Consider the following 18,428-nt stretch of genomic DNA (forward strand, 5'->3'; position numbering starts at 1 on the left):
GCCGTGGGTCGTGGGCGCGCTCCCGCGACCCGGTCCGAAGCTCCGGGACCGCGGGTCCCGCGGACCCGATCGCCGCTCGAGTGCGGCGATCGGTCCCCGGAGCTGAAGAACGGGGAGAGCCGTGTGTAAACACGGCTTCCCCGTGCTTCACTGTGGCGGCGTATCGATCGCGTCATTCCCTTTATAGGGGAGACACGATCGATGACGTCACACCTACAGCCACACCCCCCTACAGTTGTAAACACTCACACAGTGAACCCTAACTCCTACAGCGCCCCCTGTGGTTAACTCCCAAACTGCAACTGTCATTTTCACAATAAAGAATGCAATTTAAATGCATTTTTTGCTGTGAAAATGACAATGGTCCCAAAAATGTGTCAAAATTGTCCGAAGTGTCCGCCATAATGTCGCAGTCACGAAAAAAATCGCTGATCGCCGCCATTAGTAGTAAAAAAAAAAAAAAAAAAAAAATGCAATAAAACTATCCCCTATTTTGTAAACGCTATAAATTTTGCGCAAACCAACCGATAAACGATTATTGCGATTTTTTTTTACCAAAAATAGGTAGAAGAATACGTATCGGCCTAAACTGAGGAAAAAAAAAAATTATATATGTTTTTGGGGGATATTTATTATAGCAAAAAGTAAAAAATATTGCATTTTTTTCAAAATTGTCGCTCTATTTTTGTTTATAGCGCAAAAAATAAAAACCGCCGAGGTGATCAAATACCACCAAAAGAAAGCTCTATTTGTGGGGAAAAAAGGACGCCAATTTTGTTTGGGAGCCACGTCGCACGACCACGCAATTGTCTGTTAAAGCGACGCAGTCCCGAACTGTAAAAACACCTTGGGTCTTTAGCCAGCATATTGGTCCGGGGCTTAAGTGGTTAATAAAAGATATTTCCAGGAAGCATTGCAGGCAGTTAACAGCTGTTCGCTCAATGTAGCGCAGAAAATATCACAGCTATACATTTTGCTGAGGGTTCACTATACCCCAGTAAGGCTGGGTTCACACTACTACACTACTTTCATCCTACTTTGCTCTGTGTTCAATGTTTCCCTATGAGAGCGTCTTGTAGTGTCCTACACAAGTCGGTCCGACTTTGAAAATGCTCCCTGTACTACTTTTGGTCCTACATTGATCCTACTTCAGTCCCATTGAATATCATTGAAGTCGGACCAAAGTAGTATCCTGTTCATGAAAGTAGGATGGATGTAGGACCAATGTAGGATAAATGTAGGACCAATGTAGCAGAGCAAAGTAGGATGAAAGTAGTGTAGTAGTGTGAACCCAGCCTAAAACTCTTTAAAATGGGCGGGGTTGCAGACCCAATGTGCAACAGGTGCAAAGTAATGTCTGGAGATCTGATACACTTGCTCTGGCGCTGCCCCAAACTCCACAGGTTCTGGAGGGGAGTTGTGGATACACTCAACTGTGTTCCAGGTAGCTATACCCTTGGAACCGATTTATTGCCTGCTTGGAGTATTGGAGGGAGTGGTAACAGAGGAATTGACTCGGATGGCACTGAACAGGGCACTGTTCCAGGCCAGGAGGGCCATTCTCCTGAACTGGAAGCTGGAGGACCCTCCCACGCTCAAATCTTGGGTGATGCATATGGGTAGGATGCTAGTCATGGAGAAATACATATACCAACATAGGGGAAATGCAGGCAAATTTGACAGGCTTTGGGATGCATGGCTGGCCACACCTGGCTTGAGCCCTATGGAACTGGTTCAGGGGAGGCTGCTGGGTGGTACTTAGATTCGCTAGTCAAGGGGCGGTGGGACTAGAGGGCATAATGATGGATATCGTTAGAATGTGCTAGTCGCTGGATGGAGAGACTTATGTGAAGTGTACTACATATGCTGTGGCTGCTATGTCATACTGACTTTCTTTTTATGCATGTTATGTGAGCAATAAAAACTTTTCTGATTTAAAAAAAAAAAAAAAAAAAAGATATTTCCAACACATCGCATGTACATAGCAAAAATGGAACCCCAAAATACATTCTGCTACTCCTGAGTAGTATTGTGACTCCCCCACTGAGTCGCCATGCTACAAACACACTCTCCTTAGTGCTATGATTCCACGAGAGTGATGCAGGCTCCTTTCCTCCCCCCCAGGGGAGTAAGAGAGGGAAAACTCAAGACCCCTAAAAGGATAATATACAGGGACCTCTGCCCATACTTACCTGGGTTTGGCTGGTGTTAGTTGATTCTGCCACCGCCACTTGTTCCTCGGGATCCATGCTGCCAAGGTTCCTAGTGGTGTCCGGTTGCTTTTATATTTGATTTTCCTGGTCCATTCCCGGATGCGCGGACTGGAAATGACACCAGCTAAGGCCACCTCTTCCCCCTGTGCTCCAGCTCCCAGAAGCTGCGCACACCACCGGCCGGAAATGACGTGCTTGCCACCCGGGACCCGGAAAGCATGCAGGCTGGGAAAAAGGAGATGCTGCTCGCTGTGCAGCTCGCCATCTCTTTTTCTGTAAGGCAGGATGCTGGGCTGGCCTGTTACACACACACACACACACATACAGGTATGCTCCTTACTATCCCCACCTGCAGAGTAGCACACCCTTGGTACCCTGCTGCACTTCCACCATGGCGAAGGAAACACTACAACTGAGGCGATGGTGGAAGTGGCCGGTCTTTAAATAAACGGACTGCAGGGTTTCCTGGGAAAATGGATGGAGCTGCGCTTTCTCCAGGTGCTGTCCTGAAAAACAAGGTGTCAAAGTTAGGGATCCAATCTTCACCCATCACAGTGGCAATGTCTCGCAGGACCCTAAAGAACTATCTCCCTTGCTTGGTTCCATGGCCCTGAACCTGTATATATATTGCCAGAAACTGCTTGTCCATTATTACTGCACAAAGTTCCACAGGGTCCAGCGCTAACCAGCTGCATTATAGGCAATCTCCACATCTGGCCCACTGTCACAGATGCAGGGCCTGGGTACCATTCTTCTGAGCATTTGGTGCTATTCAGATCCATTCTTATAGCTTAAATCTCCTGCTCCCTGCTGGAACTGTTGTTAATCTGGTAATATTGCACAGGGAGCTGCACATCAGTGGCCATCTTCAGACAGCGGCAAAAAAACTGTGGTACTTCCTGTATGGGAGAAGTTTTATAGGAAATTACTTCCTTCCTTTTTGATAGTCTCCAATCACGTGTACGTGGTACATAAACCTATGAGGAATAATATAGCTGCTCTGTGTCCCGTGATGTATGACAGAGAAAATGGATTTTCTGCCAAGATCAACAGGTAATACAATATGTTACTTAAGGGCTCAGAATAACTAAAACTGAGGTGTTAATGGCAGTGACAAAGCATTATATCACATTATACTGTGTCTACATACTGATAAACTTTAAAAACATTTGCTGCTGCTTCAGGTCTCCATCAAAAATTTTGATGATTAGGATTTGTGCCAGATTAGAATCCGCCTGTAAACACTCACAAGGTAAAGGAGGATTCAAACTGCTGCACACCAAAGGAAGCCCAGGTATCAGACAGATAAGAAATGGTTTCGGTCTGGCTCCATCCAGGGGCGGTATGGCCTGGATTGAACCAGACTGAAGCTGTTTATTATCTGTCTGGTATCGGCTTAACTGATGTGTGCCAGGGGCTATAACCACAGAGGAAGAAAAAAATGTCTTCAAGTGTCCAATCTTCAATATTCTCCGGAGGTTCCCTCATTCAGAAACAATAAAGGAAACTCACCAGGTTCTGAGATCGCTGCTGTTCATCCATCATAGTAACCTGACTGACAGATTGCATTCCTGGTGCAACTTGTTGACCCGGCATCTGTAGAGAGATGATTGCAATAGAAAAACTCTGATGTAAATAGCTATTGTTACACAATGCAGCATTGCATTTACTAGCTTCAGTTGAGATGAGTTTACTTGTTGTGGTACAGTCTGTGTCACAGGTAAAGCATTGGGCTGTTTTGATAAGAAGGCTTGAGGGTTGTTTTGTATAGAGCCAGTATTCATAGACTGAGCTGTTCCCATTTGCTACAACCCAAAACTAAATAAAAAAATTAATACAAAACAGCATTGATAGATGAAGATGATAAAGGAAAGAGTACAATAAAGTAAATACACTTGAGAAAGGTGGGTAGTTTAAACTTTTTATTTTTAGTTTGTGAGTCGTGAGAACCAATACGTTTTTTTACTGCCATCTCTGTCCCCACTGACAGTCAACCTCTCTATATTTCCTAGCGACCACTGGCTTTCCCGGCGACCACTACCGGAGTTTAGCCAGGGATTTTTTTTTTTTTAAATGTATCCAAAATTGTTTTCACAAGAATAGGGAGGATAAGGCCCCTTTCACACGGGGAGGCGCTCTGATCAGGTACGCCTGTTAGTCTTTCAGACCTGATCGGACAGTCCATGCACTTCTATGGAGCGACGGATGTCAGACGCGACATATCCGCTGACATTCGGCAGTATCCGATGTGATCCTGTCCGTTAAACTCAGAAGTCACTCACCCATGTCTTTATGGACCTTGCTTTGTGCACTGGTCCAAATCATTTTGGGGGGGGGGGGAGATTATGGTGCAGGGCCCCTTAATTCCTGTAAGGGGAACTCTTAAAGCGTCAGCATACCATGACATTATGGACTATTTCATGCTCCCAACTTTGTGGGAACAATTTGGGGATAGCCCTTCCTGTTCCAACATGACTGTGCACCAGTGCACAAAGCAAGGGCTATAAAAGACATTGATGAGGGAGTTTGGGATGGAGGAACTTGACTGGCCTGCAGAGTAGTGACCTCAACCTGATAGAACACCTTTGGGATGAATTGAAGCAGAGTGTGCAAGTCAGGCCTTCTCGTCCAACATCAGTGCCTGTCCTCACAAATGTGCTTCTGGAAGAATGGTCAAACATTCCCATAGACACACTCCTAAACCTTGTGGACAGTCTTCCCAGAAGAGTTGAAGCTGCTATAGCTGCAAGTGGTGGGCCAACTTAATATTGAACCCTAAGACTAGGATGCCATTAAAGTTCACATGTGTGTAAAGGCAGATGTCCAAAGACTTGACAATATAGTGTGTCTTATTTACAGTATGTTGTACACCATGACCATTCAGGACCCTTTTAACCACATGGTCAATTCCAAAATGGTGTGCAAAAATAATTTTGTTATACACACATAATCCACAAAGGGTGGGCATCCCTGGTGGTCCTGATAATCAGTGCAGACCCAACCCCCCCCCCCCCAACCAGTCAGGAGAGCAACCGATCGGCTCTCCTTTACTCACATCTGTCAGTGCAAGTAGAGGAAAACAGTTTTCTAGAATAGATGAAGTCAGGATAATGAAAAACATGACAGCTTTTTTCAATGTAGAGAGGAGAATGGAGGGAAACCTGGCGGCCATGGATGACTTTTACTTGTACACCTCAGTATGTTGATTGCCTGTTTAGTCACCAAGTATTAGGATTTATATGGGTGGGTATGGAGGGAAGGGGTGGTCAGGGGAAGGGTGAGGGGGTCCGAGGCTGAGAAATGCTCTCAGGATAGTGCTCCTTTTTTTTTTTCCTTTCTTTTCTTTTAGTATGGTGTTTATTTTGTTTCCTTCTTCTTCCCTGTCTTTTTGTATGGTGTTTTTTTTTCTCTTTTCCTCTCCTGTGGTCCCCAGGGGAAGGGGTCAGGGGAGAGGTCTCTTATTTTAAAGTAGAGAAGGGAAGGTTTAAATAAGGAAAATTATATTAGTAGTAATATATTAGTAGCAATATGGAAGGAATGTATTCCAGGTGAATAATCATAGTAATATGTATTAGTAGGCATTTTATTAATTTAAAGGGGTGTTTCAGCCTTTTTTTTTAAGTTTATTAAAAGTCAGCAGCTACAAAACGTGTAGCTGCTGGCTTTTAATAAACAGACACTTACCTGCTCCACGGCTCCAGCGACACGCCGGCCGGGGCTCCGCTCCTCGCCGGTCGGCATCTTCATTCCTAGTGTGGGCACCCGGCAGTGACAGCTTTCGGCCGGGCACCCACTGCGCATGTGCGAGCGGCACTGCGCATGCGCGAGCGGCGCCGTCCGATTGGACAGGCGCTCGCCTACAGGAAGGGGCTGCAATAAGGCGAAAAAAAGGGATTTTTATAAACAGCTTACCTGTAAAATCCTTTTCTCGTAGTACATCACGGGACACAGAGCGGCATAGTAATTACTATGTGGGTTATAGAGTCTACCTTCAGGTGATGGACACTGGCACTCTCAGACAGGAAGTTCCTCCCTATATAACCCCCTCCCATAGGAGGCGTACCTCAGTTTTGTAGCAAGCAATATTATTCCCAATTTTCCCAGAGGGGTGGGAGCGCTGTGTCCCGTGATGTACTACGAGAAAAGGATTTTACAGGTAAGCTGTTTATAAAAATCCCTTTTTCTCTATCATACATCACGGGACACAGAGCGGCATAGTAATTACTATGTGGGATGTCCAAAAGCAATGCCAAATGAGGGGGGGGAGAAACCAAAAGAAAAGATCCAAGGTGCCATCGAGCGCAGGGAACTCAAAGGGCTGCCTGTAAAACAGCCTGCCCAAAGGCCAGGTCCCCGCGCCTCCCCACGTCCAGCTGATAAAACTTCGCGAACGTGTGGACTGATGACCAGGTAGCCGCCCTGCATACCTGGGCCATAGAAACCTGGTGCTGAACTGCCCATGAAGTCCCCAAAGCTCTTGTAGAATGAGCCTTAATAGAAGCCGGAGGCTCCTTACCCTTCAGGCCATAGGCCTGAGAGATTACCTGCCGAATCCATCTGGCCAAGGTGGCTTTTGAAGCCGCCTGTCCTTTCTTGGGCCCATCTGGCAGAATGAATAAGGAATCTGTCTTCCTAATGTCTGCCGTAGCTTTTAAATAGACCTTCACGGCTCTTACCACATCCAAGGTATGCAGTAACCTTTCTTCCCTAGACCTTGGTGAGGGAAAGAAGGATGGAAGAACCAAATCCTGGTTCAAATGAAAGCTTGAGACTACTTTGGGCAAAAAAGTAGAAAGGGGTCGGAGTACGACCCTGTCCTCATGGATTATCAAGAACGGTTCCTTACAGGATAATGCTGCCAATTCTGATACCCTCCTGGCCGAAGCCATGGCCACCAAGAAGACTAATTTCCTGGAAAGCAAGATTAATGGGACTTGACCCAAGGGTTCAAAAGGCTGCTTCTGAAGGACTGAAAGGACTAAATTTAAGTCCCATGGACATAAGGGGAGTTTAATCGTGGACTAATCCGTAAAGCTCCCTGAAAAAATTTTTTTACTAGAGAATGCGTGGCTAGCGGTCTCTGAAAAAACACCGATAAGGCCGACACCTGGCCCCTAAGGGAACTTACAGCTAGCTTCATGTCTAGCCCCCTTTGCAAGAACTCCAAGATCCTGCCAATTACAAATTTACGAGGGTGCCATTTCCTGGTCTCACACCAGGCTATGTAAGATCTCCACACCCTGTAGTATATTTGCCTAGAAACTGGCTTTCTGGCGCTGATTAGGGTAGCCAGGACAGAGTCTGACAAACCCCTCTTTCTTAAAACAGAGGATTCAATCGCCAAGCCGTTAAATTTAGCGACCGTAAGGCAGGGTGGAATATCGGCCCCTGGGACAGCAGGTCCGGTCGTAAGGGAAGAGGCCATGGGTCTCCGACTGACATCCTGACAATCAGGGAATACCAAGCCCTTCGGGGCCACGCCGGGGCTATTAAGATCACCGGCTTCCTCTCCCACCTGATCCGGCGCAGAAGCCGAGGCAGCAGCTGCACCGGTGGGAAGGCATAAACAAGGGAAAACTCGTGCCAAGGACATACCAGGGCATCCGTCCCGCAGGCCCATGGATCCCTTGTCCGGGAAACAAAGCTGGGCAGTTTCGTGTTTTCCCTGGATGCTAATAGGTCCACGTCCGGCATACCCCATCTTTGACAAATGGTCTGAAAAACTTCGGGGTGGAGAGCCCATTCCCCCGGAAATAATTGTTGGCGGCTGAGGTAATCGGCCTGCCAATTGTGTATGCCGGGTATGAATACTGCCGACAGGCAAGGTATGTAAGCCTCTGCCCAAACGAAAATCTGATCCACCTCTTTCTGGGCTGATCGACTTCTCGTGCCCCCCTGATGGTTTATATAGGCCACAGCCGTGGCGTTGTCTGACTGTACCCTTACCGGGGAGCCCTGTAATTTGGACGTCCAGGCCCTTAGGGCTAACCGCACAGCCCTGATCTCCAACAGATTGATAGGCAAGAGACTCTCCCTGCTTGACCAAAGCCCTTGCTGGGAGAGCTCCCCTAGGGTGGCACCCCAACCCCTCAGGCTGGCGTCGGTAGATATCACTACCCAGGCCACCGGATTGAAGGATTTCCCCCTCCTCAGGTTCTGGGGTGTTAACCACCAGCTGAGACTTCCCCTGACTGACGCACCAAGCTTCATAGGGCAGTCTAGGGACTGAACTCTCCGGTTCCACCTTGCCAGGATTGCGCTCTGCAATTTCCTGGAGTGGAACTGGGCATAGGGGACCGCTTCGAAGGTAGCCACCATCTTCCCCAGCAACTGCATGCAGAGACGAACCGTTGGTTTCTGTTTTCTTAACAGTGACCGAATGGTCAGTGTCAGAGACTCGACTTTTGCCTGAGGCAAAAAAACTCTTTGTTGGGCTGTATCGAGGCGTAAGCCCAGATATTCCAGGCTTGTGGTAGGAAGAAGGGCAGATTTGGCTTTGTTTATGAGCCAACCTAAGGTCTCTAAGTACTGAACTGTGGTTCGGACTGCGCGCTCTAAGCTTAGAGCCGAGTGCTCTATTAGCAATAAATCGTCCAGATATGCCAAAATCTGGACACCCCGAGTTCTTAAGTTTGCCAACACCGGTGCCAGGATCTTTGTGAAGACCCTCGGAGCTGTGGCCAGGCCGAACGGCAGCGCCACGAATTGAAAATGGTGCTGACCTACCATGAACCGTAAGAACTTGTGGTGTCCTGGGTAAATGGGAATGTGGAGATATGCGTCTTTGACGTCTATGGACGCTAGAAATTCTCCCCCCTGCAATGATGCCGTGACTGAACGAATGGATTCCATCCGAAAAGACCGAATCACCAGAAATTTGTTTAACCGTTTTAGGTTTAAAATCGGCCTGACGTCGCCGTTTGGCTTTGGGACTACGAATAAATTCGAGTAGAACCCCAGACCGTATTCTTGAGTGGGTACCCGTACAATCACCTTTTGGGCCAACAAATGGTCTAGGGATGCCAACAGTGAGGCCCTTTTCTCTGGGTCGCTCGGCAAGTTTGACCTTTGAAAATGAGGCGGGGGGATTTCTCGAAATTCCAACTGGTAACCGGAGGTTACCGCGGAGAGAACCCACTTGTCGGAGATTCCCTTCCTCCAGATATTGGAATATTGTTGGAGTCTTCCCCCCACCCAAACGGATGGGGGCGCCCCTTCACAAGGACGCCTTGGGGGCAGGTTTACCCTGCTTACGGACCCAGGGTCTCTTGTTTGTGAAGAACTGCCCCTGCGGCTTGTTGTCATTATTGGGTCTAGTCGGCGGCCGTCGATACTGCCTAGTATTGGATGGCCCAGGTGCCGGAGCTGTTGGACGCTTAAAGGTGGGGCCCCTGAACCGCTTCTTGACCGGTAGCAGGGTACTTTTCCCACTTGTAATCTTTTCTATATACTTGTCCAAGTCTTCCCCAAACAATCTTTCCCCATGGAAGGGGAAACCTGTCAACAGCTTTTTGCAGGGAGTCTCGGCTGACCAGTTCTTCAGCCATAAAAGCCTGCGCATATGCACAAGAAACATGGAGAGACGGGATGCTTGTTGGATAGAATCCTTTATCGCATCCACTGCAAAACAAAGAGCTCTAGGTAAATCAGATAGTTCCTGAGCTTGCTGGTCTGGCAAATCCCTTAGGACCTGTTTAGTTTGGTCCTTCAGGGCCTGGCACACCCCAATAGCTGCTATAGCCGGCTGAACCACCGCCCCCATCGTGGCAAAAGAGGACTTTAATAACGTTTCTAAACGCTTGTCCACCGGGTCCTTAAACATTTGGACATTGTCCACAGGACAGGTCAAAGTTTTATTAACGCATGAAATGGCCGCATCCACAGCCGGTACAGACCATTTCTTGCAAAATTTTTCCTCCATGGGATATAACACAGAAAATCTTTTTGGTGGAATAAAGATTCTGTCAGGGTGAGCCCATTCCTTATACATAAGCTCCTCCAGGAGAGGATGGACTGGAAAGAAAGTGCCAGCATGAGGAGCCTTCAAAGACCCTAGAGAGGATACTACCCCTGTAGGGGATACCGGTAATGGTAATTTAAATGTTGAGCGGACCATGTCCGCTAAGGACTGAATCCACAGTTTTTCAGCCTGGGAGGCCGAAAAAGGCTCTTCAATGGTAGATTCCTCAGACACTTTCTCCTCCAGGTCCTCCTCCTGATCCTCTAGGAAGCCTACCTCAGAGGAAAGACTTTCAAGACTCCGGGACCGCACCTTAGGAGAAGGGGATCTAGCCCGCTTCTTCTCGGGAAGAGATGCAGCAATTAAGGCTGCCAATCTCTCCTCTAGTCCCACCAGAGTAGTAGCCAGTACCTCTTGTGTTACAAACACTGGGGCTGGTTGGACTGGCCCTGCTATAGCACCAGCTACCTGATCCTGGCCACCGATAAGCTCCGGATCTTCAGGGAGTGGGGCCGCTGCTGAGGCCTGGCCTAGGTCCTCCGAGCTGGATGGGGATCCCCTGGATCTTTTTGCGGACTTTGCCGCTTTTGAACTCGATCCCTTGGGAGCCATAGCAATCCTAGGAACTCCCCGCAATTTGGAAGGAACCTGGCCACAAAAAAACAAAGTACCCCTTATGTAGCAGAACTACCTGGGACTTTGTGAAGCTGCCTAAGGGCAACGCTTCCACTGGGATAGCCTGGTACGTAATATAACCTGTCCTTATGGGGGAGGAGGCTTTACAGGCAGGCACCTACCAAATGTCCAGATATGGGCACTTCAGCCCCTGAACGGATGCACCCTGAGGCGTCCTGGTCCACCAACCTGACCGCTGTCGACAGTAGGAAGTCTCCACCTGGCACCGCGCTCTGTGTCCCCCCACGCTGTAAGGTCATGACTGCTTGAAGGAGCGTTCCTTTAGCGCGCACCCGCGTGCGCCGTTCTGCCACGCCCCAGCGTCACGTAACGTCGCGCCGCTATTTACGTGCACGCGCACGCGTGACAGCAGACTAACACCGCAGCAGTATGGGCTGGAGACACGCGCCGCAGGGAGGACCGAGGAACCGCCACGCCAAGCAAGTTTGCTTCTCAGGCTGGTAAGCTCTTTCTAGCTTAGACATCCCCATGCATCCCTACAGTACCTGCTGCCACAGATTACCAGTACCAGACAGGGGAAAAACATATGTATATGAGAAACGATTTACAGCCATCCTGTCTTACAGACACAGTGGCAGACCTGCCCATGCATAGCAGCATATTTGGGCTATTCCCATACTCCCCTTACTAGAGAAACCTGCCGACGGACCACGTCCCGCAGATTTCTCACTTACCTGTCCACGCTGCAGGGTATTGTCAAGGACAAGAGGCCCAGCCTTCACCCTTCACCGTGGGCTTTGTTCGCAAAAACCTTCAGGGACTGGGGTCCATAGCAGGTCACCGCTCCCCTGGACCTATACAGCATCCTGGCAACAGATGACATTTAGCCGTTTAACATAGACCAATGTTCTGGAACCCAGAATCCAGCTCTCAAACGAGAAGCATTATAGGCAAAACCCCCTCGTCCACCAGGGGCCCGGGTACCATCCACTTTGGCTATGAAGCACCTTGGATGGATCCGGTTAAAAACAGTTCCTAAGCTCAGCCACAAAGGACCTTGCTTATACTGTGACCACCACCTAAGACACTGGCGAAAAAACTGAGGTACGCCTCCTATGGGAGGGGGTTATATAGGGAGGAACTTCCTGTCTGAGAGTGCCAGTGTCCATCACCTGAAGGTAGACTCTATAACCCACATAGTAATTACTATGCCGCTCTGTGTCCCGTGATGTATGATAGAGAAAGCTAATCGCCTTACCTGCCCCTCGGCGGAAGGAGGAAGTGGGACAGGAAGTCCCCTTCTCCTGAAGCCCCCACTCCCCCCCCAAAAAAAATTACATGCCAAATGTGGGTTAAGCGGAAGTTAAATTTTTAGGTGGAACTCCGCTTTAACTTGAGATGCCGTTGGGATAGATTATATATAATGTCTTCTTTTTCCTTCAGATGGCTAGATTTGTTCTCTACTTTAATATAGGTTGTTTCCTTTTCTTGCTACTGTATTTTATTGTTTATATGCTTTGTTATAACTGAAATATATTGAATAAAGAATAATATAAAAAAAAAAAAAAAAAAGAAGAAGTAGGAAACGCTGATAAACTGCTTTTTCTGTTTACACTGTGATCAGCTGTGATTGGACACAGCTGATTACATGGTAAAGAGCCTCTACCAGAGGCTCTTTACCTAGATCGGAGATGCAGTGTGTCAGACTAACACACCACACCACCGATCGCGGCTTATCCTGCTGGACGTCATATGACGCCCAGTCAGGATAACTTAACCACTTACCGGCTGTGACTTTGCTATAGGCCCGGGTGGAAAGTGGTTAAAAGTCAGCAGCTACAGTATTTTTTTTTTCCCCCAGGCTGGAACACCTCTTTAATATAATACATGCCTTGAATACTTCAGCTAAGAGTTCTCTCGAAAATTCAAAGTTCTAACCATCAGCTAAACTCTGTAAATGAAAGTGGCTGTAAGGGTAAAGGTATTCTCTGCATTATTTAAAAAAAAAAAACTTTCAATATCAGCTCCCCCGTTCACTCAAGCCCACGCTGTCCCATCTGCAGCAGTTCTCTCTCTCTCCCCTCTCTTACATTGTCTGAGGGCAAGAGAAAGCATTGGCCCCTGCTGCTGTCAGTCAAATGTAGTGAGGAGGAAATGGGGGATGGGGCCAAGCCACACTGTGTGTCAATAGACGCACACAGCCCAGCTCGGCATTGTGCACCAGCAGGGCACTCAGAGAACAGGAGTCGAGTGCTGGCAGGGGACCCTGGAAGAGGAGGAGGATCTGGGCTGCTCTGTGCAAATCTATTGCATAGAGCAGACAAGTATAACATGGCCCTTACAGTCACTTTAAGAAAAAGGATGGGAAGTTTCAGAAGCTGCATCAGGTAAGACAATTTACAAACTAACATGCAAAAAAATCTCTCTGCCTGATACCTCAAGAGATACTGCCCTCTAGCATCCACACAAAACTGAAATATTGTCATGGCCATCAGGCAACCTCTAGCCATTGATCATCTAAATTATCATAGATGCTTGTTATGACATGTTGAAAAGCACCTTGTGACAGAAGCATAAATCTTTGGTTAAAAAAAAAAAAAAAAAAAGGAAGACTTGGAAAAACAAGACATTGCTTACATTTCGTTGCTGGTCAATCTTCTGCATTTGTACTTGTTTGTGATTGGTGATTACTTGTCGGATACCATTGACAAAGCCACTTTGATCATACGGTATCAAGCCCATGAAGATCCTCTTTTTGGAAGAGTACAGTAGCATGAGAACACGTACCTCACATGGTGTAGTATGAGGGAAGTGAACACAACCTGCCTAAAAAGATAGTGAGAAGGACAACAGATGAAAAACATACAGTTTAAACTACAATGTATAAAAAAAAAGTTACTCAACTTATCAGAAAACCTATTCATTATACTTTTCAGTTGGCATGGGCAGGTGAAATATAAGATCAGTCGTTAAAGGGACTATTAGGCTTCATTTCCACTGGCATTTTTACAGCCACTTGTGTTAGCCTTTTTTACAGCTTAAAAACGCCTGTCCATGTTTATTTTGTAAAAAAAACCCCGCAGCGGTAGAGTTTTTGCGCGTTTTTGAGCGTTTAACGTCTGCCGTTTTTACAGCTCTACTCTGGAGCTTCAGAACGCCCTGGTCCTGCGTTTTTTTTTACAGATCAAAAATGCCTATGCCATTTGCAGCTCAAAAACGCCTATGTGGGCATGATGCCATAGAATAACATGGACAGGCGTTTTTAAGCTGTAAAAAACGCTCAGAAAAGTGGCTGTAAAAACGTCAGTGGAAATGAAGCCTAAAACTAAGGCCCTATGCACACGAGACGCTGGTAAACTCGAGTTCAGAGGCATTTGGGCATTTTTTTCAACTGCCCCTGAACACATTTAATGTTATCCTATGTTTCCATGCACACATTCACATTTTTTTTGCGTTTTAAAGCAGTTGGGTTTAGGCTAGTTTTTTCAGAAGCAAAATTTTGGGTTCAGACGTAAAAGTTTTTGCATTTCAGACGCAAAACGCCGCTAAACGCGGTAAAAAACGGTACCGGCGTTTTGCCGCGATTTCGTTTATAGGCGTTTTTAAAGGTGACCTATTTTTTTACATTAGAAATCTCAAAAATGATGGCAAATGATGAAAAACCATTAAAAAAACATAAACAACTGTAATTGCTTGCATTGCATTGTGGACAATCCACAACGTGTGGCAGGTGACGTGGCCAGTGGGCAATCCACAAATTGTGGCAGGTGACATGGCCAGGTGATGTGGCAAGTGGGCAATCCACAACTTGTGGCCAGGTGATGTGGCCAGGTGACGTGGCCAGTGGACAATCCACAACTTGTGGCAGGTGGTGTGGCCAGGTCATGTGGCAAGTGGACAATCCACAACTTGTGGCAGGTGGTGTGGCCAGGTCATGTGGCAAGTGGACAATCCACAACTTGTGGCAGGTGATGTGGCCAGGTAACGTGGCCAGGTGACATGGCCTGGTGACGTGGCAAGTGGACAATCCACAACTTGTGGCAGGTGACGTGGCAAGTAACGTGGCCAGTGAACAATCCACAACTTGTGGCAGGTGACGTGGCCAGTGGACAATCCACAACTTGCGTCAGGTGAAGTGGCCAGTTGACGTGGCCAGGTGACATGGCAAGTGGACAATCCACAACTTGTGGCAGGTGACGTGGTCAGGTGACGTGGCAAGTGGACAATCCACAACTTGTGGCAGGTGGTGTGGCCAGGTCATGTGGCAAGTGGACAATCCACAACTTGTGGCAGGTGATGTGGCCAGGTAACGTGGCCAGGTGACATGGCCTGGTGACGTGGCAAGTGGACAATCCACAACTTGTGGCAGGTGACGTGGCAAGTAACGTGGCCAGTGAACAATCCACAACTTGTGGCAGGTGACGTGGCCAGTGGACAATCCACAACTTGCGTCAGGTGAAGTGGCCAGTTGACGTGGCCAGGTGACATGGCAAGTGGACAATCCACAACTTGTGGCAGGTGACGTGGTCAGGTGACGTGGCAAGTGGACAATCCACAACTTGTGGCAGGTGAGCTGGCCAGTTGAAGTGACAGGTGACGTGGCCAGTGGACAATCCACGACTTGTGGCCAGGTGACGTGGCAAGTGGACAATCCACAACTTGTGGCAGGTGACATGGCCAGTTGATGTGGCAGGTGACGTGGCCAGTGGACAATCCACAACTTGTGGCAGGTGAGGTGGCCAGGTGACGTGGCCAGGTGACATAGCAAGTGGAAAATCCACAACTTGTGGCAGGTGACATGGCAAGTGGACAATCCACAACTTGCAGCAGGTGACGTGGCCAGGTGACTTGGCAGCAGACGTGGCCAGGTGACGTGGCAAGTGGACAATCCACAACTTGTGGCAGGTGACATGGCCAGGTGACGTGGCCAGGTGATGTGGCAAGTGGACAATCCACAACTTGTGGCAGGTGATGTGGCCAGGTAAGGTGGCCAGGTGACATGGCCTGGTGACGTGGCAAGTGGACAATCCACAACTTGTGGCAGGTGACGTGGCCAGGTGATGTGGCAAGTGAAAAATCCACAACTTGTGGCAGGTGACGTGGCCAGTGGACAATCCACAACATGTGTCAGGTGAAGTGGCCAGTTGACGTAGACAATCCACAACTTGTGGCAGGTGACGTGGTCAGGTGATGTGGCAGGTGGACAATCCACAACTTGTGGCAGGTGAAGTGGCCAGTTGAAGTGACAGGTGACGTGGCCAGTGGACATTCCACGACTTGTGACAGGTGACATGGCCAGGTGACGTGGCCAGGTGACGTGGCCAGTGGACAATCCACAACTTGTGGCAGGTGAGGTGGCAGGTGACGTGGCCAGGTGACATAGCAAGTGGAAAATCCACAACTTGTGGCAGGTGACGTGGCCAGGTGACGTGGCCAGTGGACAATCCACAACTTGCGTCAGGTGACGTGGCCAGGTGACTTGGCAGCGGACGTGGCCAGGTGACGTGGCAAGTGGACAATCCACAACTTGTGGCAGGTGACATGGCCAGGTGATGTGGCCAGTGGACAATCCACAACTTGTGGCAGGTGATGTGGCCAGGTAAGGTGGCCAGGTGACATGGCCTTGTGACGTGGCAAGTGGACAATCCACAACTTGTGGCAGGTGACGTGGCAAGTGAACAATCCACAACTTGTGGCAGGTGACGTGGCCAGTGGACAATCCACAACTTGTGGCAGGTGAAGTGGCCAGTTGACGTGGACAATCCACAACTTGTGGCAGGTGACATGGTCAGGTGACGTGGCAAGTGGACAATCCACAACTTGTGGCAGGTGAAGTGGCCAGTTGAAGTGACAGGTGACGTGGCCAGTGGACATTCCACGACTTGTGGCAGGTGACGTGGCCAGGTGACGTGACAGGTGACGTGGCCAGTGGACAATCCACAACTTGTGGCAGGTGACATGGTCAGGTGACGTGGCAAGTGGACAATCCACAACTTGTGGCAGGTGAAGTGGCCAGTTGAAGTGACAGGTGACGTGGCCAGTGGACATTCCACGACTTGTGGCAGGTGACGTGGCCAGGTGACGTGACAGGTGACGTGGCCAGTGGACAATCCACAACTTGTGTCAGGTGAAGTGGCCAGTTGACGTAGACAATCCACAACTTGTGGCAGGTGACGTGGTCAGGTGATGTGGCCAGTGGACATTCCACGACTTGTGGCAGGTGACATGGCCAGGTGACGTGGCAGGTGACATGGCCAGGTGATGTGGCCAGTGGACAATCCACAACTTGTGGCAGGTGGCATGGCCAGGTGACGTGGCAGATGACATGGCACGTGGACAATTCACAACTTGTGGCAGGGGACATGGCAAGTGGACAATCCACAGCTTGTGGCAGGTGATGTGGCAAGCGACACGCTAAATACAAGGATACTGCTGCTCTTTTAGCTGCTACTCACTTTAATCTCACAAAATGGCTGAAATGGTTAAATAATATTGTTTTTTGAGCTTAGGGAGGGTCTTATGATGTCTCTTAACTAAACGCTTATAAACGCAAACGTGGTAAAACGCCGCGAAATTCACGGCAAAAACGGGCGTTTTAAACGCCATTTTTTTGCTTTTGAAAACATGTGTTTAGATGTGTTTGCATTTGTGTCTCGTGTGCATGGGCCCCAAATGTTTAAAAACTCAGCCACAGTCTGACACCATGTTAATGAGTCATCATTAAAAAGAAACAGTAAGGACCCATGTACACGGGACGCTGTTAAACTCGCGTTCAGAGGCAGTTGGACACTTTTTACAACTGCACCTGAACTCATTCAATGTTATCCTATGTGACCATGTACCCTGTCTCGTTTATTGCCGTTTATATACAGTTGCGTTTAATCTCGTTTTTCTGAAAGCAAAAAAAATGGGTTTAGACAGCAAAGATTTCCAAGTTTCAGACGCTAAACGCGGTACCGGCGGTATGCCGCGATTTAGTTTAAAAGCGTTTTTAAAGGTGACCAATTTTTTTACATTAGAAATCTCAAAAATAAGTGGACAATCCACAACTTATGGCAGGTGACGTGGCAAGTGGACAATCCACAACTTGTGGCAAGTGGACAATCCACAATGTGTGGCAAGTGGACAATCCACAACGTGTGGCAGGTGACATGGCAGGTGACTTGGCAAGTGGACAATCCACAACTTGTGGCAGGTGACATGGCCAGTGGAAAACCCACAACTTGTGACAGGCGACGTGGCAAGTGGACAATCCACAACTTGTGGCAGGCGACGGGGCAAGTGGACAATCCACAACTTGTGGCAGGCGACGTGGCAAGTGGACAATCCACAACTTGTGGCAGGCGACGTGGCAAGTGGACAATCCACAACTTGTGGCAGGCGACGTGGCAAGTGGACAATCCACAACTTGTGGCAGGTGAAGTTGCAAGTGAACAATTCACAACTTGTGGCAAGTGGACAATCCACAACTTGTGGCAAGTGGACAATCCACAACATGCGGCAGGTGACTTGGCAAGTGGACAATCCACAACTTGTGGCAGGTGATGTGGCCAGGTGACGTGGCAAGTAGACAATCCACAACTTGTGGCCAGGTAACGTGGCAAGTTGACAATCCCCAA

General features: G+C 48.4%; 1 protein-coding gene across 4 annotated transcripts in view; it reads right to left on the minus strand.

Annotated features, from left to right (window-relative positions):
- Positions 1 to 18,428, minus strand: part of MED25 (mediator complex subunit 25) — a 555,669-nt gene that overhangs the window by 122,107 nt on the left and 415,134 nt on the right. For 2 of the 4 annotated variants that reach the window (XM_040327573.1, XM_040327572.1), the window contains 3 exons: positions 13,447 to 13,635; positions 3,908 to 4,018; positions 3,726 to 3,809 (listed from right to left, as the gene is read on the minus strand). In XM_040327573.1, the coding sequence (XP_040183507.1) occupies positions 3,726 to 3,809; positions 3,908 to 4,018; positions 13,447 to 13,635 (384 nt within the window). The remainder of the gene's footprint in view (positions 1 to 3,725; positions 3,810 to 3,907; positions 4,019 to 13,446; positions 13,636 to 18,428) is intronic. The other 2 variants (XM_040327574.1, XM_040327575.1) reach the window with 2 other exon arrangements.

This window comes from Rana temporaria, chromosome 10 (assembly GCF_905171775.1).
Source record: "Rana temporaria chromosome 10, aRanTem1.1, whole genome shotgun sequence".
NCBI lineage: Eukaryota > Metazoa > Chordata > Amphibia > Anura > Ranidae > Rana > Rana temporaria.